This window comes from Trichosurus vulpecula, chromosome 2 (assembly GCF_011100635.1).
Source record: "Trichosurus vulpecula isolate mTriVul1 chromosome 2, mTriVul1.pri, whole genome shotgun sequence".
Lineage (NCBI taxonomy): Eukaryota > Metazoa > Chordata > Mammalia > Diprotodontia > Phalangeridae > Trichosurus > Trichosurus vulpecula.
Genome location: NC_050574.1, coordinates 7,960,282 through 7,982,114, shown reverse-complemented (window position 1 = coordinate 7,982,114; position 21,833 = coordinate 7,960,282). Strand labels below are relative to the sequence as shown.

Sequence of the window (21,833 nt, the reverse complement as noted above, 5' to 3'; positions counted from 1 at the left end):
GAGAGTGAGGATGGGATGCATTTCTACATCCCTGTAATTAGTCATGACTTTGATAAGGAAGGTGTAGAGTAAGTATCACTTTCCTGAGAACTTTGGGGTTAATAAGTATGATATCAGTGAGTCACAGATCAAGATGGGGGCATGGGACTGAGGAAGAAGGAAAGGGCCAGTATAAACTTTTTATTTGGCTCGGCTTTACTGTGAGTGGGCTGGTGATAATGAGCATATGATGCTGCCATTGGTCTTCTGGTTTAGCTAAAGTGGAGAAGTGATGAGATGCTGCCTTCTCATGCTGCCTTCCCTCCTGTCCTACATTCCTCCCCATTCTCACTGACTCCTTTCTACTTAGATGGAGCCAAGATAAACTGGAAGGCATGTTGTGTGTCTCACCTTTGTGAGTCTGTGAAGTGTGTTCTCATTCATTCTTGTGGTTCTTTGGTCCTAGGATGCACAGTAACTAATAAGCCTTGGTTCAGGCTAATTCTCAGCATGGGGTGTGAACTTGCGTAAAAGTGGCTTGGCTCAACCAAATGGGGTCACAAAGCATTAGACAAGACAGAAATGAAGAGAAATGGAAAAACAACAAAAATATGTATGAGTCCAGTGAAAGATAAAATTTATTTCATTTTATATCAAGTACAGCTCAAAGTCAGGTTTACAGAAGTTCCAAGGGAATTTGACCGGAAAAAGTTTAAGTCAGCTTATACTGTGGAAGGAAAGTCTCCAGTTGGTGAGGAGGTGATGCTCATGCTCTTGCAGGGGAAGGCTGGCCATTGAAGGCCCACAGCCAGGGAGCCTGGGGGTGGGTTGAGAATTCCTCCCTGGAGATTGTTGTGTTTGTCCTTCTTTCTGGAAGATGACCATGGCATCAGGTGAAAGATCACATGACTTGCTGTTGACTTTGATTTGAATGAGTGAGGGCTGTGCAAGGTCACCAGCCTCACTTTCTCCTCCAGAGCTACCTGAGTCTAGTTGCCTGATATTCAGCAGGATGGCTGGAGATGGTGCAAGATGCATTGGGAGACCCTGGCCCTTTAAGCCTAAGGTCTTTTCTGGTTCTCACTTTGTGTGAAGTAATGGCCATTCAGTGAAGCCATTGTTCTCTTTAAGAAGTTAATCAAAAGATGGCCCCTTCAATTAAAACTCAAAAAACAAAACAAAACAAACTAAGAAGGGAAGACCCTCAGGGTTCCTGGCCAAAAGAGAAAGTTAGTATTTACTACTTACGTTCACTCTGTTTTAGGAGGGCAGGAACCTATTGTCCAATTTATGAGGTCCTGAGTGAACTAGATTTAAGGCTTGGTGTTTGAGAAAGAAATATAGCCAGTAAACCCAAAGTTAAGGAGACAGGCTTCAGCCATTGAGAGCGGAGAGATGGAGGGGGAGAGGATAATCACAGGTTGTGCTTGTCCTTCATTTTTGAATAAGACCATGGCATCGGGGAAACGATTACCTGACTTGCAGTTGACTTTGATTTGAGTGAGGGAGGGCTGTGCACCAAAGTCACTCTGGAAAGCATCCTGATTATCTGGTGGAAGCTGTAGCTTTGCCAGCACTGCAGCACAATGTTTCAAAAGGAGGCTGTACACACAGTCAGCTCCAGTCAGGTCAATGTTGCTCAGCACAGGGCCACCTAGGAAACTTTGAATCCGCTCACCTTCCTCCCGAAGCCTTGGTAGAATCAGGGTTTTAATAACATCCTGTCCAAGTTCTGCTAGGCCAGAAATAGAGCCATAGTGGGTCGTCCAGGGAGTCTTCTCATGTAGCCAGCTCTTGGTGAAGGTCTTTGTGATCCTGGCCTGGATGTTGTTGGTACTTGTGCTGAAATATTTGCAGATCTGAGCTACCAGGCCAGCTGCGAAATACCTGAGTGCCCAGTGGTTCTCTACATCTAGTCAAAGACACAGCTGGTGGCTCACAACACAAGTCATCACAACAGGATTCAAATCATGGACATATTTCTCTAGGTATAGCATTGGGTTATCCATCACAGCCTTCACCATTCGCATCAGGTAGACAAGTAGGACAAAATTATTCTGAGCCACATTCACCTGCACCCCCTCTGAGATGAAAGTGCTAAACCCGGGCAGCATCTGATAAAGTCCGGGGTCTGCAGCAATGCTCTGTAGAGCTTCTGCTCTCTTGGCCTCACATGTCCCTACACAGGCCTCAGATACCTTCTTGTAGTACAGCTGCTGCTCCACAGACAGCTCCAGGATGCTACTGGGCTTCAGTCTCAGTGGGACGCCCTCCAGCAGGGGAGGAACTTTATTTTCTTTCCCTTTGCCATCTGCTGTTTCAACTCCTTGACCTTTGACTTTCAGTGGTCTAGCCTCTGCCTGTCCTGGCTTGACAGACTTCCAGGGCTCTGTTGCTTCAGCCTTTTGCTGCTCTTTGGGGCCTGGGAATGGGTTCTCTGGGATAGCTGGCTGAGAACCGTCAATACCTAGCCAATGAGTTTTGAGGTGGACATCAAGGGGAACACAGGGTAGGGGAGTGTTACTGATGTCACTCAGATCAACCTCTTTCTCTTCATAGAAATAAAGTTCCCAACCCCCACCAGAGGCACACCGGTATGGAATGAATTCCTGGGCATGGAACCCATACAGAGGCTCAACATTGTTCCGTTTCAGGGCATAGTCAATATCACTTGTCATGACCTTCCGCCACTTCGCCAAACGTATAAACTTCAGGGCATCTTGTGCAATCTCCTTATGTAGCCAGAATGGCCTTTGTTTTCTTTGAATGACTCAGCTTACCTCATTGAGCCTCTGGACACTGTGGCTTGCTCTTCCGGGGCAGGAAGCCCAAAGAGCATTCCAGGAAGCAGACAACTTCCTGTGTGATGAGTCATGGGGCTGGCTGAGGGGAGGTGTTAACGGCTACGCTAGGGGGAGGGGCCAAGTCAAGAACCAATCGGCCCTGGTCGTTCAGGCGGTGCTTGATGATGTCAAAAACTCTATAAGAGGGGAGAGGACAGCTTGAAGATCCTCTTTTCCTTTTCCGGTTGGAGCCAGAGACAGTTACAGCGACAGTTACAGCGACAGTTACAGCAACAGTTACAGTTACAGTTACAGACACAGCCACAGCTGAAGCAGGAGCTGCCAGTAACGGAGCTGACCTACGGGAGGAAGCTGAACAAAGACTTCAGGCCATTACAGCGACAGTTACAGCGACAGTTACAGTTACAGTTACAGCCACAGCCACAGCTGAAGCAGGAGCTGCCAGTAGCAGAGCTGACCTACGGGAGGAAGCTGAACAAAGACTTCAGGCCAGTGGGTAATCTTATTACCATCGAGGGGGAAGCATGATTTTGCTTTACGCAATCATGCTTCTCTGTAGCCTCCTGGTTACTCTTGCAAGGCGTACTTATTGGGCCTGGAAGCTTTTGATCAACATATCAAAATGGGGTTGCTGGTTCATGGGTTGGTTACTGTGGAGCCTAAATAAATGTTTTGATTCTTCTGCCTTCTACTTTGAGAGTTTCTTATATCCGGCGATTCCGAACGTTTCAGACATGTTTATGATCCTCTTTGAGATTATAAACTCTGCCCTCCTGTTACACCTTAATACGATGGCTAACTTTGGCAGGTCCCTTCAGACATCTGAGCAATCCACCTCGATTCTGCCATGACTTTCATTGATTCTGAGGGCCACACAGTGTTGCTTAACTTTCGTTTCTTTTCTTCTGCCATAGTGAAATACAGCCCCACTGCCAATCCTCTCTCTGGGGGCAGTGCTTTGCCGCTGGGCTATAGCCTATAGAGTCCCTGAAGACAGAGCTCCCGACATCGGTGTCTCCCACTGAGTGCTCACTCCGGTATTTCAGACTCCCAACGGCAGCTTATGTGGGGGGAGCCACCATCTCAAATCCCAGCTTCCTCTTGTGAGGTTTTATTATACACTGATCGAGTGGGCAGAATTTCTAGTCAATCTACAAATTTGATAGGAACAAGACGGATAACTTTATTTTTTTATAATAAAAAATTTGATCTACTGTGAATACGCTAGTTTACAGTGCAGAGATTTCCCATCCCAAATCACATTTCTACCTCAGTGTTTCTACAGAGTAAATAAAAAGGATGTCTCCAGGTCTGTTGAAATCAACTGGATACTCACACAACAGGAAAGAAAATAGTAGAACAGTTAATTTTTATGAATCAAGCTTGTTTAGTTACTTGTTCAGTATATGGTTTCTTCAAATAAGTTCACAAAACAAGTTTTATCTATCCCCAAACATTTAAAGGGCAGGCAATCTGTATTGCCTTCACCTCAAGCACTGCCAGGTCCTGCATTTGAGGAGATAAAGAAATAAAAATTATTAAGACTTCCCACAAGAAACAGTTACGCCAAGGATATTGTATCACTACCAATTTTATTCAGAAGCCCATCTTTTTTTTGTTGTTTGTTAGAAAAAAATGCTCATTATGAACTTTGTTGGTCAATCAACTACAAGACTTTCTAGCAGACATACAGTAAAAATGGCATGGCTCAGAATCGACTGGATCTTTCACGATCTCTTGACCGCCTCCTATCAAATTCCCTTCCTCCACCACCACCACCACCACCACCACCACCACCACCACCACCACCACCACGATCTCTCAATCGAGAACAATGTTCACGAGATCTTGATCCGGACCTATGCTTCTTACGATGACGCCCGTACAACTCCCGTCGCAGTTCTCTAGAGATGGGTTTCAGATTGTTAAACCTGAAAATTTGGTTGAAGGAAACAACAGAGCTAGGTGATAGAAAAATCCATGTTGTTTATTATTTTCCCTTAAGCACAGCGGAGCTAGCTTACTTGTACGTACAAGGAGTCAGAGTATGAACTCTGGCTGCCTGAACAAAGCAATGAGAAAACTTATATACGTTATTTTAGCAGAGCTAGCAAGCCTGTATGACCTCATTTTTTATGACCCCCATGTATGTTTAACCATGATACAAGAAGAGGATTTTCCTTAATGGAATAGAGTTGTAAAGGATGTTGACAAAAGTCAGTTGAAACTACAGCCCAGCGTCTCTGTGTCTCGTTACATTCCATAACATAGTATATACCTGTAGAATATTAAGCAAGGTAATCTCTCTTGGGGTTTAGGGTCTCATCCCTTAATGGCTAACAGATATCTGGCCTTGTTGACAGAGGTAAGGGTATTGCCTGAGCAAACTTTTAGAGAGAACAAAGAAGCCCAGGTCCTGGATCTTCATCCAGTTACTCATTAATGGAGGCTCTGGGTCTGGTAGAAATTAGAAATGATATAAAATAGTATAATATTTTCCACAAGATGCATAAAGTTACAGAAGCCTCCTCAAGTACATTCTCCCATTTCATATTGGCAACAGCAAGCTTCTCTGAAGTCCGTCACAGGGGAAAGCGCTGAACAAATTGACTGTCCATTAAACCAGCGATTGTTTAAGTCAATGAAAGCCTTTTCTGCATCTTCTTCACGGCAAAACTTTACATATGCATTTCCTATAAGATGATCCCCAAAGTTATCACAAACATTCATCTCCTCAACTTCACCATACTCTTCTTCCATTTCCGTAAAAACCTCCTCAAAGAATTCATCATAGTGTACTTGCATTTCAATATCCCCCACTGCACAGTGCAAACCGTCAGCAGAGTGGGCGAGTTCTGAGGGTTACAGTAAATGTTCAAGAGGGCAATGGTCTGGCTAAAGGTTGGTTTATTATGCAATCGAGAACATCTGTCTCCACGACGACAAGCTCCAATTCTGAAATAAAATGAACAGTTGAGTTTGTCTTTTTCTGCGCCGAAAATGGAGGCCAAATACTCCGCCATTTTCCACCCACCGCCGCCACAGGACTGATACCTTATATACCAAAAAAGCTCCTCTGAAGGGTTTTATGTCCTGTGGCTGCTAAAGTTACCACCTGAAGAGAGGGTGTGGGGGACGAGCAGAGCAGGCTGCTTCTAGGCTTAGGAATCTGAGTGTGGTCCACTCCTCCTGGCCCCTTTTATCTATCCCAGTCCCTGGTCTGGGAGCTGGAAGGGGAGGAGGAGAGGGAGGAGGGGTAGAGACTTGTGAACCTGGTTAGGATTCACACCTCAGGAGGCCCCTTGACATTTGTTGATTGGCATGAAGAAGCACCAACTAAGAAGGCTGGTAGAACTTGGGCTGCCCAGAACCCAGGAAGCTGGATTTGAGCTGAGGATCCAGATTCTTGGCCACCCTCTTCAATTTTCTCTTCCTTTGATTGTGCAGAAATGCTAACCTCAAGGGTCTCTTTCAAAGTGCTTTGTTTTGCCTGTAGACCTATTAGAAGAAGCTGGGAAGAGGAGATGGAGAAACCCTGGCACTCCTACTGCTCATCCATCAGTAGTCAATAAATATGAAGGCCCTACTATGTGTCAAGCACTATGCTAACCTGGAGATACTACTAGGAAAAAAGACAGAGATGCCTTAGGCTGTCCTGGCCACAGGGGAAATGAGATGCCCTGAGCTGAGCTCCTTCTTTACCTGGTGGCTTTTGCCTTCCTGGTTCTACCCTCCTATCAGAGGGGCAGAGGAAAGGTGGTAAGGGAGACTGAGGAGACAGAATTAATTCTCTCCTCAATCTTGTTCAGACCCCACCCATCAGTCCAAGAAATTGCCGCAAAGCTGGGGAAGCCCATCTTTTTCTACACGTTTGGCTGGGGATAAATTATTTGATTCCATTGCCTAAGGCTAAACAATTGAGAAGTATACCCCCAAGCCCTTCATTAGAATGGGCCCACCTCTCACTGTAATATTTAGTCTTCTCTTTAATTGTTAACTGATCAGAGTTGATTGCCACCCTCAGGAGCACCCACTGTTCCAAGGGCATAGAAACTGTGAGCCCATCACCAGGATTCATCTTTGGTCCAAGAGATGGTCAAATGACCATTCCTTTTATTAATAAAATGCTTTAATAATAAATATAATAGAATGATTAATTACCTAGAAACCATGTTTGAACTTTTTAAACATCATATCCATTGGGATGACCTGTACTTGACTTAAGGTAATTGTGTCCTATATGAGAATTGTGTGAATAATTTTATTGCATTGTTTGAACCTAGCCCTGTGTGGCTTGGAAACCGAACCTATGTTATGTGCTCAACCACCAGGGCCTTGATCCAAGTGTGTAGCCACCCCTTTCTTTCAAACAAACACTGGTTGGGAGTAGGGGGTAGAGGCAGGGACACACTTCCCCACTGGGGCCTCTTGAGGAACTAATTCCCTGGGTCCTTTCAGACCCCTTCCCTTTGGCCAAGGGGGCGTAATGTCAAAACATTTTGTACATACTTGTTTCACAGAGCTAAGGCCCAGCAAGCAGGCTGTGCCCTAACCTTAACATAGCAACAGTCCTTTGCCAGAGGGTGATAGCATCCATAACACAAAGTGTATTGTTTTGGCCAGCAAGCACCAGGTGTTCATTGAGGGATTTAGTTCTCCCTATTTGCCAGGAATCTGATAGCCACCCAGCACCTTGCTTCACTTGCTCACAATCCCTGTTCACTGTAACAGCTAAATGAATGGAATCTGGTACTGTGTTCCACTGTGAGACAATCGACTTGGAGACTGTTTACACAGGACCCAGGAACACCTACATTGTCCATGCATGAGGCTGCTGTGGGAACAGCTACTCAAGACCTAAGAGTGATTATGTCATAGTCCAACCCACTTATGTATATAATCACTACCTGTACCCCAACATGTTAAGCCCTCCTACTCAAGAAGATTTTCTTGCTTGCAAGTGTTTTCCTCACTCTGAAATAAATTATACCACTACCTTGTGCCCTGCCACTTCTGCCTCTGGACTGCTGGGTTTGACTGGCCATTCCCAGGTTAGAGCCTAGTCCTGTCTGGCCTGTGTTCAAAATTCTGTTGACAGGTTTTAATGTTGGCTTATCAGTCTTGGATCAAAATTTCAGAGGATTAGCATGTAAGGACAGACAAAAGCAATTATAGGTGTCTTTAGTATCATGTATACCACAGTGAAGTAGCATGTCAGATTCAGTTCAATGGCTACAACTTATGAAAGAGAAAACCTCTGCTTTCATGGAGTTTTCCAGCACATAGGTAAAAATCCCAGAGGCCTCTGTGAATATATCTATATTTTCTTTGCCACTTGACAAGCTAATTTGTGAGATAATGTCTTATCAGACATTATAATCTGTGTTGTGTTTCAGGCAAATGCCCTGAGATGGAATTCTGGCCCTGCTCCACTTTATTCCTCTTTCTGTTGAGTAGTTTTGAGGGAGTCACTCACCTCTCTGACATTCAGTTTCTTCCTCTGTATGAGGAAGTTTGAAAAGTTTGCCCTTAAGATGCTTTCCAGCTCCTAAATCTATGATTCCAGTGGTTGAACAAGAGTCTGCCCTTGAGCAGAAAGAAATTGGCCCTATGGATGGCTGTTCTGGTCATGTGGGTTAGAAGTCATTCAGCCTTCCTGCTTTCCTTGGTGTCAAGAAGTTGATTGAGGCTTGTTATGATCCCTCAAACTCTTTGTCTTCTGGAGCATTGGAGAGTAAGTTGGGCATATGCTACCACATTGGGAGTTCTTCAGCTGGATGCATAACTTCTAATTTTCTTCTATCATTTAGAGATAGAAACTGTCTTTAGTGGTGGTTCTTGAGTCAACATCCTAAAGGCAACTTCAGGAATTGAGGTCTGCTTAACTGTTTCTTTTTTTATCCTTTACCACTGATGGATGAATGCCCAAAGGTGAGTAATAGACATTCTGTGGCCCTAGGTTTTAGAATCTTCCAGATACAGTGGTCTTTGTGAGTTTAGACTTGCACAGTCATTAGTGCACCAGATGTATGTTCTATGTTTGTCTGTCAGCGAACACTGTCAAAATTCTATGAAATCTCCCTGGCTGAAACCAGGAACATGAATCTTCTGATATAATCTGCTGCCTCAGAAATCCATTCTTACTCTTTTATTCTCTGTTGTGGCTTTATCAATACCATAGACCTGATCCTCTTGTTTTGAGATCTCAAGAGCTGTGCTCAAAAAGTCTGCATTGGTTTTTTCTTCTTTTAGGCCTTCTAACATCTGGAAGTTATTTTCATTGTATATTTTCAGTGGTCTATAACTTTTCTTGGCAATGGAGGTTTTCCTTCATATTCCCAGGTGTTCTGATACCAGGGAAGTCTAGGTCCCCAAGACCACACTGAAGAATAACATTGATGGCAAGAAATGTCTGAAAATTATGAATGTTCAGTCCCTTCTAGATTGGTCTTTGGAAAATGGAACCCAATCTAAACATGGCTTACTAAGACTGTTGAAAGAGAATAAGGCCTCTGCTTGTATGGTAGGTCTGGGTAGCTTCTCTCTTTTCCCACTCTATAACAACCGCAACTGAGCAATCTAAATTTGGTGTGCTTTCTCTTTTCTATATTACTTTCCACTCATGTGTTGGCATGCCATCAATCCTGCAAATCTTTTCATGTCCCCTTCAAACTCTTCTTCCACTCTTTCAATAGGCACTTATCCTCTCTAGACAAACTTGAAAGGCAATAGGGCATGGTGGATAAAGAGCCAGTCTTAGAATCAGGAAGATGGGTTCAAGTCTTTCACGATACATACTGGCTCTGTGACTCTAGGCAAGTGAATGAATCTCAGAGTTGTTTGGGGGCACTGAGTGGTTGTTACAGAACAGTTATCCATCCACTTTGGTGGAAGAAGTTTCTTCACCTGCATCTCTCTTTACTAATGAACTCACAACTCCAGCAAAAAAAAAATGAGCATGAGAATGGATGAGTGTTCTTCCAGCTGATGGTCATACCATCTACTTCTGGTGAATGAAACAGGAGCAGGGAAGGAGGAGAGTGAGGATGGGGTGCATTCTACATCCCCGTAATTAGTAATGGGTTTGATAAGGAGGGTGTAGGGTGAATATCAGTTGCCTGGGAACTTTGGGGTTAATAAGTGTGATTTCAGTGAGTCATAGATCAAGTTGGGGGCATGGGACTGAGGAAGAAGGAAAGGGGCCATATCAGCTTTGTATTTGGCTTGGCTTTACTGTGGCTGGGCTGGTGATAGAGAGTATATGATGCCACCATTGGTCATCTGGTTTAGTTAAACTGTAGAAGTGATGAGATATTCTCATACTGCCTTCCCTCCTCCCCTACAACCCTTCCCATTCTCACTGACTCCTTCCCACTTAGATGGGGCCAAGATAGAATGGAAGGCCTATTGCATGTCTCACCCTTCTGAGTCTGTAGAGTGTGTTAGTTCTCATTCATTCTTGTGGTTCCTTGGTCATAGGATGCACAGTAGCTAATAAGCTTTGATTCAGGTGAATTGTCAGCATGGAGTGTGAACTTGCACAATAGTAGCTTGGCTTACTCAAATTGAGTCAGAAAGCGTTGGACAGGAAAGAAATGAAAAGAAATGGAAAAACAACTATATATATGTGTATATATATATATATATATATATATATATATGCTCAGTGAAAGATCAAATTTATTTCATTTTATGTCAATCAGAGTTCAAGTCAAGTGTAAAGAAATTCAAAGGTGTTAGGACTGGAAAAAGTTCAAATCAGCTTACACTGTGGAAGGAAAGTCTCCAGTGGGTGAGCAGCGAGTCTGTCCTTCATCATGAAGGAGGTGATGGTCATACTCATAGGGCAAGGCTGGAAGTTGAAGTCCCACAGCCAGGGAGCCTGGGAGTGGGTTGAGAATTCCACCCTGGAGAAATGCTCAGAGACAGGAAGAGCAGCAAGCAGTGACAAGAGTCCACTGGGCAGAGAGTCATGGGACCAGCCTTTGTGCCAGGAATTTGGGGGGCAGGAGAATAGGTGGGTATCCCAGGTTCTGTAAAGAGAATGGGGTAGAACCCCTAAATGAGGGAGTGCTGGAGAACATTGTAATGTTCTAGGTACATCCCAATGCTGGGCCCAGGGCCTTTCACTCAATAGTTGGGAAGGAATATATCTAAGGGGCCCTCATGTATATCTCAGAGGCCACATGAAGAGATGGGGCAAGTCAGAAGCTGCTGTTGACACAGGATCTTTGAGCTCTGATATTACTGGCATGACCTAATTGTCCCAATTTTTCGTCAACAAGTGTGGAGCAAACACTTCCATGGTAGAGGGCATGTGATCCTGGCAAAAGGCAAAATAATGGCACAGTCCAGTAATCAACCCCAGGACAAGGAATTAGTGTCACTGGAACAGACTTCTCAGCTGGGAAATGAGGGGACTTGTTTAAATGGCCCTTAAGATCCCTTGTTGCTAAATGAAGTGACTTGCCCAAGGTCACACAATGGCAAAAGAACAGCTAGGATTTGAAGCCAAGGTCTCTTCTTCCACATCCATCATTCTTTCCACTCAATTCCATGAGCTCACTGTCAGACCTAGATAAAAGGAGGGCCACCTGAGTCAGTAGGAAAGGCTAGAGGAGCCTCAAGGCAGACTCCAATGGGAGGAGGGTCCAAGCTTATGTTCTCTGATAGAAAGGGTGCATTGTTCCCTGACACACTGAAACTGAAGAGTTTACCCATCTTCCTTTGATCAGTACATTCTGCTCTCACTCTGTCATACTGCTCCCTATTCAGAACCCAGCTAGAGACTATGTCCAACATGGAGTCCCCTGATGTCACCCATTCAACCAACACCAAATGATGCTGCTCTAGGAAGTCTGGCCCTTTTCCTTCCAGGTGCTTCTTGTTTCTTAGAATCATTTTCAGTCTTGGCCCTTCTGTTGTATCCTATGCCTCTGGTTGGCTCGTAGCTCCCTCAGGCCCATCTCCTCCCAGCTCCCCAGAGCCAGCATCCAGACCTCCTGCTTTCCATGAAAACTAAGCAGAAACATGATATTTCTGTGCTACTGGGCAGTTCCACGTGGCTCAGGGGCGTGCCCTGTGCAGGGAGGTAGTCTTCTTTAGCTCCTCATGTTAGGTGCTCCAGGTGCTGAACCAGGCTGTAGCAGAGGGTCTTAGCCATCAATGCTTCTTTTGGACGTTGCCAAGTTCTGGTTCTACCTGGACTGTCTATTAGAAGAATCTGGATCAGATGACATGGAATAACCATAGCACAACTTCTGCCAATCCATGAAATAGTCAATAAACATTAAGGCCCTCTTAGGTGTCAGGCACTGTGCTAACCTGGTGATACAAACAGGGAAAAAGGCAGATGTCTCAGAGTAGCATGGCCAGTGGAGAAATGCGATGTCCTGAGCTGAGCTCCCGCTTTAGCTGGAGGCTTTTGGGTTTATGGTTTCACCTTCTATTAGAGGGCACAGGATGACCGTAAGAGGGACTCTTCAGGCTGATTCCATCTTGTAGAATAAGATTTTTCAGTAATGAGCTTTGTAGGGAATGAGGGAAAAGTCAGATGTGACAGAGTAGTGTGGCCATGTGAGAAATGAAAAGTTCTGAGTCAAGCTCCTTCTTGAAATGGAATTAATCCTGGAAATTCAGCTTTGGCGCTAAAAACTTCAAGACTGTTCTTGTTAATATGGATTTGATTAAAGTTATGGGTGTCTCAACTAGAGGAAAGGACGAGGCCAAAGTTGGAAGAGGCCTTGAGCTGATGCTCACTGTGATGGAGAGCCAGCAGGAATGGGCTGGCTGGTTCAAATAGAATATTACTTGTCCTAGGCAATTCTTCTGTTTATTTTAAGCCACACTCTTTAAAAATCCAATTGCTACTTCAAAACCATCACCTGTCGGTCTTTCAAGAAGTAAGGTGAGCATCTCAGGGCATAAAATTTCATGTGCCACATTCTGGTTAAACAGGTGTGCAACAAATTTTGAAGCAGTCAGACACAGCTGCTTATCATTTCTTCGATAGCCTTTTCTGAAATCGTGATTTAGGGGCAGGTAGGTGGCAAAGTGAGTAGATCCCTGGCCCTGGAGTCAGGAGGATCTGAGTTCAAATCCATCTGGCCTCAAACACTTGACACACTTACTAGCTGTGTGACCTTGGGCAAGTCACTTAGTACCAATTGCCCCACAATCCCCCCTCAAAAATAAAAAATTTTTTAAAAAGAAATTGTGATTTAGCCTCTTTAGGATCAGTTGTCTAATGTTGGGGAACTAGGAGTTGCTAATTGCCCCCAGGGCCGCATAAACAGGGGTAAAGTTTGGAGGTGCATTTTGTGCTTGCAAAGCAGAGGGAAACAGCAATCCCCTGCCCTGACCTATGTTTGTTTGAAGGACTTCTTAAATGTTCACCCCTATATTACAAATGTTGACTTTACTGATAAGACCATTGATTGAATTCTTCAAGGCCTTCCAGTTCATCTTTTGGTTGGCTAAGCTCTTTTTATCTGCAATCTGTTCTTGTGCCCTCCTGAGCTTTGCAGGAGGAAAATAAGCACCACCTCTTCCAGTGACAAGTGGCTCCCTGTCCTCTGTCTTCTTCTTTGTCAGGGGCTCATCCTGAGCAGATGAGCTTTGAGCTGTTGATCTTTTTGTACTCCTCCTGCCTGGTGAAAGATATTTTTTGTCCCTTCTCTGATGAGAATCTCTTTCTCTCCCTTTCTCCATACTTTTCTGTCTCCCTCTCTTGTGATTCCATGTGAATATCATTAGAATGTCCTTGTCTTCTTCCAGAATCTTCTGGCAGTAGTCTGGTTTTCTCCTCCAGTTCTTTATTGACTTTCCTCTTGAATTTGGGCAGCAGCTGCTGGAGAAGGTCTTTAACATTATATAGGTCCTTTGGAGCGCTGTTTCCATAGGCAAAATGGAAGTGGGTTGTATCTCCTGAGGCAGAACCAGCTGAAGCTGCATTTTATTTTTTTTATTTATTTTATTTTTAAGAAAACAAAGGAAGTTTATTGTAAAATGTGATGAAGCAGTAATACCTTCTGCTGAATTTCTGCTTTATGGTCCTATATAGAACACAATGTGACTGAATGCATTTCTAAAAGCCAAACTAAAACAACGGCCCAATTATGTACATGTTGCCACTTTAAAATCTTTTTCTCTTTCTAATTTCTGGTTTCCAGATGACAGGATGAGTTTCTTCCATAGCCAACTCATCTTCTCTGCATACTTTAATGGTTTTATCAGCTTCTACAGTCAGTAATTGACTTTCAGACTGGTCAAAAGCACATGCAAATATGCCTGACTCACTGTCCAAAGATCCAGGCTGCACAGCTGCATGTAGCCTTTGGAAATTATCCAGAGATGCATATGCCATTATCTGCTCCAGATAGCAGCAACCCCTCCAAATTCACAGCCAGTGTGAAATTCCTTCAGGGAATTTCTACTGTTTAATATTATCTGGAGATCCAGAGGTAAATGTGTAGTATTTTGGATGCAGAACCAGTGCTCTAACTGATTTTTTGTGATTCGTTAGCATGACACGTGATTTTCCTGCCACTAAGTCCCATAATGAAATGGTGGTATCATGGCTTCCTGTAATGATCTGTGGTTCTGCACCTTGACACTTTACTGTAGCCACTGCAGCTGTATGCCCCATCAACGTGAGCACACAGAACCAGTAACAAACCACTCATTGCTAGGTTCTACTTCAATGCGTCAGAGCCAGCCTAGATGTCCACTGATGACTCTGTAGAGCTTCCATGGTGGATGCCACTGTTGTTTAGGCATTGTAGGTGGTTTTTTGGCCATCATTGAAGCATTTTTGGTGCCACCAGCTTCCATCCATTCCATAGCTAACCCATGTGGCTGTGAACGTTCAAGAAGTCCTGCATGCGGATAGGTAACACCGCATCTCTCCTGGATTGTGAAGGAGATGGAGCCACCGCTAAAGACTGTGTAGCAGATTCACTGGGCATTCCTTGCATCTTAGCATCTGCAGTCAAAGCCACACCAGGTCCTGGTGCATATGGATGTGTACCAGGTACTAAATATTCCAGTTCTTGTCCTTGATTGGCAGGATATGTTTGTGCCCATATGTATCCACTGCACTCTCAACGCCTTTCTCTCTGAGATTTTCTTTCAAAATAGGCAACACAGCACCATACTCTGCATAAAGTTTGACAGCCATCTTTAGCTTATGACTGTCTTCATCTAACTGCCCTGATTTTGCATTATCAGCCACAAACATGTCATGGGTCCTCTTCAATGATCTGAACACAAGTGCATGCACAGAATGTTTCTGTACCTCCCCCAACATGGTGCCAACCACATAGCCTGCCCTGTGAACTGAGACAGGAGGTACCAAAGTCTGGATAGAGTTCCTCTGAAGGGTTCTGTGGCCAGCTGCTGCTTAAGTCACCACAGGGACAGAGAGGGGAAGAGGGAGCCAAGTCAGTGGTCTGCTAGGCTGAGTAATCCGAGTGTGTTGCACTCCTCCTGGCCCCTTTTATCTGTCCTACCCCCAAGTCCAGGAGCTGGGATGGGAGGAGCAGAGCGGGGAGGGGCATAGTCTTGTGAACCTGGATAGGATTCACACCTCGGGAGACCCTTTTGACATTTGTTGGTGGCTATGAGGAATTACTGACTCAGAAGGCTGGTAGGACCCGGGCTGCCTGGAACCCAGGAAGCTAGATTTGGGCTGAGTATACAGATTCTTGGCCAGCCTCTTCAATTTCCTCTTCCTTTGATTGTGCACAAATGCTAATCTCAGGGGCCTCTTTCAAAGTGCTTTATTCTGCCTCCTTTCCCATTGGAATAAGCTGGGGCAGAGGAGGTGGAATAGAAGAAGTTTGGAAGTTGAAAGCCTACAGCCAGGGAGCCTGGGGGTGGGTCGAGAATTCCTCCCTGGAGAAATGCTCAGAGACAGGAACTGCAGCAAATAGTAATGAGAGTCCACTGCACAGAGAATCTTTGGGCCTAAAAGTGGGTGGCCAGGAGAAAAGATTGGTGTGGCTGACTCTATGAAGGGGATAGGGTAGAACCTCTAAAGCAGGGAGCAGTAGAGAACACTGTAAAAGACCAGAGTGCCAGGGGGGATGTTGGAGGTACACCCCAACCTTGAGCCCAGCACATTACAGTCTATGCTTCAATGATTCGGGTTAGGTTTAGAAATAGTAATAGTGATGTCCTGGGGTCCAGCAGAGCAGTCTGGGTTGTTCCTGCTCTTGGTTTTGCTTCTTATACTCTGAAGATTCCCCCATTTGACACTTCCAGGGGAAAAGTGAGAGGTGAAAGTGCCATGTACTTCTAAAACTTCCCCACTCCAGGGATTTCAGCTCTGGCTAAAAAGGATGGCCCTTACAGGGAGGGAACATGATCTTCTAAGTTCCTGAATGGACATTTTCAGACCAGAATACATTTTCACTATGATCAGGCAGCACTCGAATATGTCTGAGGAGACCACATTTAATATCTAACTTCTCAATGTGTCTGCAAATGGCAGAAGAGCACCTGAATCAAGTCCAATATCATGGCTTTAGAATATGGCAGCTCTCTCAAATAGGTGACTACTACCAAATATCCCATGTTTGTGTATGGACTAAAGGCAGAATGTCTTCCCTCTCACAACTGTTCCTAGCTCTGCAGGGCAGAGAGATCAGGATACCTCCTACCTTCTCCACAATGATTGGAAACCACACAGCTTGTCTCTCCCAACAAGATGTGAAGGTTACCATAAATCTGGGAAAACTGGAGATGTGCACAGATATGTGGAAGATAACTAAGGATGAACCAGGAAACTACTCTGCTTTAAGCATCCCCAGAGCAAACCTGTGGTGGTATTGAGGAGGAAAAACCCTGAGACCTACACTTCTCCCAAACTGAGGAGGCACATGTGCAATAGTACAATTAGCTATACCATTCACCCTGGCTTTTGAGAGAAAAGATGCAATTCAAAACAGAAAAAGAAATAAAAGCAAAGCACCTCATGGCTCATTTGATGACAGAATTTACCTTGATGCCATCAGGGTCCCAAGGGGGATTCCAGATGAGTTTAAGGCCAGAAATCAGATTGCATCAGGATTTGAATCCTCCTTGTTTTGGTGGGTGACCATTAATAAGAATGTAGACTGGATTAGCTGTATTTATTATAGCCAAGGGAGGTTTATTAATTACACCAGGGATGCAGTTAGAGGAATAGCCAGTCAACTAGATGCCACAAGTCACATGGCATGGAAAAACAGAATGACCCTAGATGTGATGTTAGCTGAGAAAGGAGGAGTGTGTGTAATGTTGGGAAGAGAGTGTTGCACTTTTATTCCCAACAACACAGGCCTAGATGGAACCATTCCTAAAGCATTGCGGGGTCTAACTTCTTTAGGTAAGGAGTTAGCAGAAAACTCCAAAATAGACAATTCATTAACAGGATGGTTGGAATCATAGCTTGGCAAGTGGAAAGGAATGGCAGTCTCTATCTCTTTTTTTTCTTGCAGGGGGGAAGGCAGGGCGATTGGAGTTAAGTGACTTGCCCAAGGTCACACAGCTAGTAAGTGTGTCAAGTGTGTGTCTGAGGCCGGATTTGAACTCAGGTCCTCCTGCCTTTCCTCCCACTCCCAGTTCTCAGTTTTTCCTTTTGTGTCTCCTCCATAAATGGCCCCACTCATCAGTTCCTCCATCCAGATAGCTTACAAGGATCCAGTCACTGTCAATTGCTGGAGACAAAAACACTCCTTGCCCTCAATGAGTTTACATTCTAATAGATTGACCTGAGGGTTGCCATATAATTTATGAATTTTAGAGGCTCTTTGAGGGTGGAGTGCACTGTCTCCTGGAAGATGATCCCTTATGTCTGAATATCAGAATTAGCCTGGATCTTGGAAGTATGCCAGGCGATTAATCTCTCCTCAGTGACACGCTGAAGGTGTCTGTGCCAGTATGGGTTTGAGACCAGGCTCCAGCTCTAATCTTCTAGATTTTTCAGTCTGGTTCCTATTCATAACCTGTAAATAATTTCTTAGATCAAAGTTCTAGAAAGAGGAGACACATGTAAGATAATCTCTGAGAGGAAGGCACTAACAGCTAGGGATGGAGGAAGAAAACCAGAGTAGGCCTGAAGAAGGGAGGATTTGAATACCCTCTTGAAGGATGCTAATGCTGAGGGGAGTAGGGAAGGGCCTTCCAGGCTGGAGGGAGCAGAGCTTAGGGATTGTTGTCTGTTTATTGGAGGGTGGGGAAGGGGGAGAAAGACCAGTGAGTGGAGCATGTGCCTGGAAGGGGGAATAATCAAAGAAGGATGGAGAGGGTTGCAGCACACTTGTATTCCATCTTATGGCCTCTTTCTCCAATTAGTGGAATTATGGGATTGGATTAGATGACATAATATGCCATTTATACAGGGCATAGAGTTTTTAAAACCTTTGTTTCTATGACAAAGGCCATGTTATTACAGCAGAGTGTCAAGTAAGTTGCCCAGAGTGAACATAAGAGTGTCTTGGTAAAAACTGAATTCAGTTCTTCCATTGTGCCTAGCAGGTAGGTGTCAAGGTGGATAGAGCACCAGGCCTAGAGACAGAAGACTCATTTTCCTGAGGTCAAATCTGAACTCAGACAGTAGCTCTATAATTAGTCACTTAAACCTGTTTCCCTTGATTTCCTCATTTGTAAAACACAGTAGAGAGACCACTTTAGTACCCTTGCTAAGAAAACCCCAAATGGGGTCAGGAAGAGTGGGACCCAGCTGAAAATAACTGAACCACAGCATCCTTTCAGCCCTGAATCCACTGAACTGTTACCTCAACGTGAAATGCCTAGATCTCCCCCACCTTGAAGAGACTTGCACTGTGAGAAACACGCTACTGGGGATCACAGGACTTCATAGACAAGGTTAGCGTGAACTTGGGTGAGCCTGTGGGTGAGCTGTGGCTGCCCAGTGCCTTCCTGGCTGCAAACCCTTAGGAAGATCCTCGTGATAGACACCTTCTTAGGGAAAGAACTCAGAAATAGAGTGGGCAGAGGAAGCCATTTATTATACTTCTGGCTACAAAGTGTGTGTGTGCTGCTCACAAAGAACACACATACCAATACAGAAGCAAGAACAAGCTTAAATATTGTTAGTGTAGTCTTACTCCTCCCATCCAAGTCAGGATTGGTCCAGACTCAAGGTTACAACTCTTCCTTACACTCCACTACATTCCCTCCTTAGCATGCTCCCATCCTGGTCATGAGTCCCATGATCAGAAAATGGCAAAGTCTCTGCCCTTTGGGCATGTAACCTAATATTCATGATGTTGAGTAAGTGCAATAATGAGGACACTGTCAGCCAGGCATGACCCCATTCCATTCAGTCTGGTTGTCACATCCCAAGGTTTCCAATTCCCCTGGAGCCAGAATGTGTTTGACCATCTTCCTGGTAAAACAAGATATGCAAGCTTATCACAAGGTCCCAATAGCCTGGGAGCACTGACCATCTCTCAATAACATCTGTAGGAACAAAACAAGATACCACAATATCCATTCTTACATTCACTTAACCTTCTCATCCTCAAGTTATCCTCTTACCTTCTTTTCACAGGCAATTTCCTAGAAAAAGCTCCCTGTATGGATGGTTTCTTCTTTTCCTTTCCCCTGCAAATCATTTAAGCAGCTAAAAGTAATGGTTATCTTATTTCTAAAACTTCTAGACTAGGGCTCACGCCTGGCACAGCCTCTTCATGAGCTTTTTCCGGACTTCTCCGTAGCTATTGTCATTGTCAACCATCCTCACCTGTTGAATAAACACTTGTCCTTAGAGATTCTCCCCTGTCCTGGTTTTCCTCTGGACTGTTGGACTGATAACCAGGTGTTTCTACAATCTGCCTAGCAGCTGTTGTGGGCTTGAAGAGACCAACACACACCCAACAACAAGCACACTGCCAAAGCCCAGACTCTTCTGATCTGCTTTACTAAGGAAAGCAACGTTAAGGGGTTGACAAGCTTACTTTAATCCGGCATACAAATACCATTCACTTAGTTCAGGGGAAAAAGCCAGCACCCTGAGCTTCAGAGCAAAATACAAACAAAGTACAAACATCAACAGACAGACCTTGTCTGATTCAAATCCCAATACATAGTTACCAGAGTTTAAAAAAGTCCCAGCACCTGGGTTTACGAGCTGGAGGGCTTCTTAGCTACAGCTGCCTGGAGTCTTCGCATCAGAGCACCACCAAGAGTCAGAGCCCTGAGCAAATAGCTCTGTCTTCTCTTCTTATACCATTTCAGACGTCATCAAATATCATCTGAATGACCAGAACTTAGGCTTCTATGATTGGCTCTGGAGTTAGCACCTCCCCTTAGGACCCTGGAAGCTTCACACCCACATAGGCTTAGCACCTAATGGGGGTTTGGGCCTGGGGCCTAGCACCTAGTAAGACTCAAAGACACTTAATTGATCATTTTAAAACAGCAAGAAAGTCCCAACTTAATTGATAGGGGATCCATAAGCCCTTAGGAAGACCTTCCTCTGATCTGACCTGGTCTCTTTTCTCTCTCTCCACCTCCATCCCCATAGGGGTAACTCTCCCTCAGTCCTGGGCCTGCTTTTTTTTTTCCAGTTGTTTTTTTTTGATGGGACAATTGGGATTAAGTGACTTGCCCAAGGTCACACAGCTAGTACATGTGCCAAGTGTCTGAGGCCAGATTTGAACTCAGGTCCTCCTGACTCCAGGGCTGGTGCTCTACTCACTGTGCCACCTAGCTGCCCCGGGCCTGCTTTTTTTGTAGCAATTCTCCATCATCTCCATGAAGGGAAGCAGCTGGGTGGTGCAGTGGCTAGTGGGGGATCTCAGCTAGACCTGAATTCAAACCCTGCCTCAGATGTGACTTACCAAGAATCACACAACTAGGAAGTGACTGAGGTCAAATGAGAATTCAGTTCTTCCTGACTCTAGGCTCAGGCCTCTCTCCCCTGTTCTACCTCCATGAAGGAACATAGCTGGGGGTGCAGTGGGTAATGCTGGTCCTCAGTCAGCTAGACCTGAGTTCACCCCTGCCTCAGATACCTATCACCCGTGTCAGGTCACTTGATCTCTTAGCCTCAGTTTCCTCATCTGTGTTTCTGACACTGCGCTGGGGTGCAAAGGAGAAATAGTGTGTTGCCTTGAGCAAGCTGAGGTTAGTGTTGGGAAATTCCTCAGCTCAGAGGTCCTAAAAAACTTCCTGGAGAGAAATAAAAATAATAAAAGCTAGCATTTATACAGTGCCCATGTGCCAGGCACTGCTAAGCACTTAACCACTGGAATCTTCAGAGCAGCCTTTGCAGGGAGGTGTACATTATTCTCCCCATTTTATAATGTTACAATAGAAGTGCTCCTTAGGAAGAAATGCCAATTATCAATGATTATAATAAAAAATTCTACATCTATAATCACTAATCCAAATCACTATTAAAAAGATTTTCAGTTGGGCATGTAAGAAAATGAGCATCAGAAATGTTGGAATTGTTTTCCTTAATTATGTACTTGTTGCCAGAGCTTTGCATTTTCTTTTCTTTTTTTTACTGTCACAGAAGGGACATCACTGGAGGAGGAAATAAATGCAAACTTTTTTTTTTAAAAGCCTGAGCAAAAATGGTCCAAATCATTATTAATGCACATTAAACCAACTCTCAGGTTCTACTTAAGCTCCATCCAAGAGAAAAAAAGAAAAGAAAAGATTTTAGAAGTGTAGGAAGAGAAAACAGAAATATGAGTTTTCTGTGGAAGCTGTGAAGTTCTCCCCCAAATCACATCATTGACTCAGTGATACCAATAACGGGCATATACACTTCAAGACAGGAAAGGAACCCAAGTTTATTGTTAGGCTTGGCAGCGGGCACCTGCAGTCTATGAGGGGCCACAGGTGAAGATTATATAGGATATTCTATAGTAAGACAGGTACCCAATATACTAATTAGGTGACGGGGGCGGGATCAGGGCATGGTTAAGGTAAGTTAACTCAAGGTCAGGGCTGGCAGGAACTACCCAGGCTGCCCCTCCACGTCTCCTTAGACGAGATAAACCTGGGGGAGTGTCACATCCTTCCCTGGGG

At 44.5% G+C, this 21,833-nt stretch overlaps 1 protein-coding gene and 2 pseudogenes across 1 annotated transcript; all 3 read right to left on the bottom strand.

The window, feature by feature from the left end:
- Positions 1–701: 701 nt before the first annotated feature.
- On the bottom strand, positions 702–3,695 carry LOC118836182 (transcription initiation factor TFIID subunit 6-like). Its single transcript, XM_036743543.1, is given in 4 exon segments — positions 702–849; positions 1,459–2,711; positions 3,566–3,584; positions 3,586–3,695. Coding segments are annotated over 4 exon segments (1,530 nt in total).
- A 796-nt stretch (positions 3,696–4,491) lies between these two features.
- LOC118838159 lies at positions 4,492–5,806 on the bottom strand (annotated as a pseudogene).
- Positions 5,807–13,917: 8,111 nt separating this feature from the next.
- Positions 13,918–15,090, bottom strand: LOC118838162 (annotated as a pseudogene).
- Positions 15,091–21,833: the final 6,743 nt, after the last annotated feature.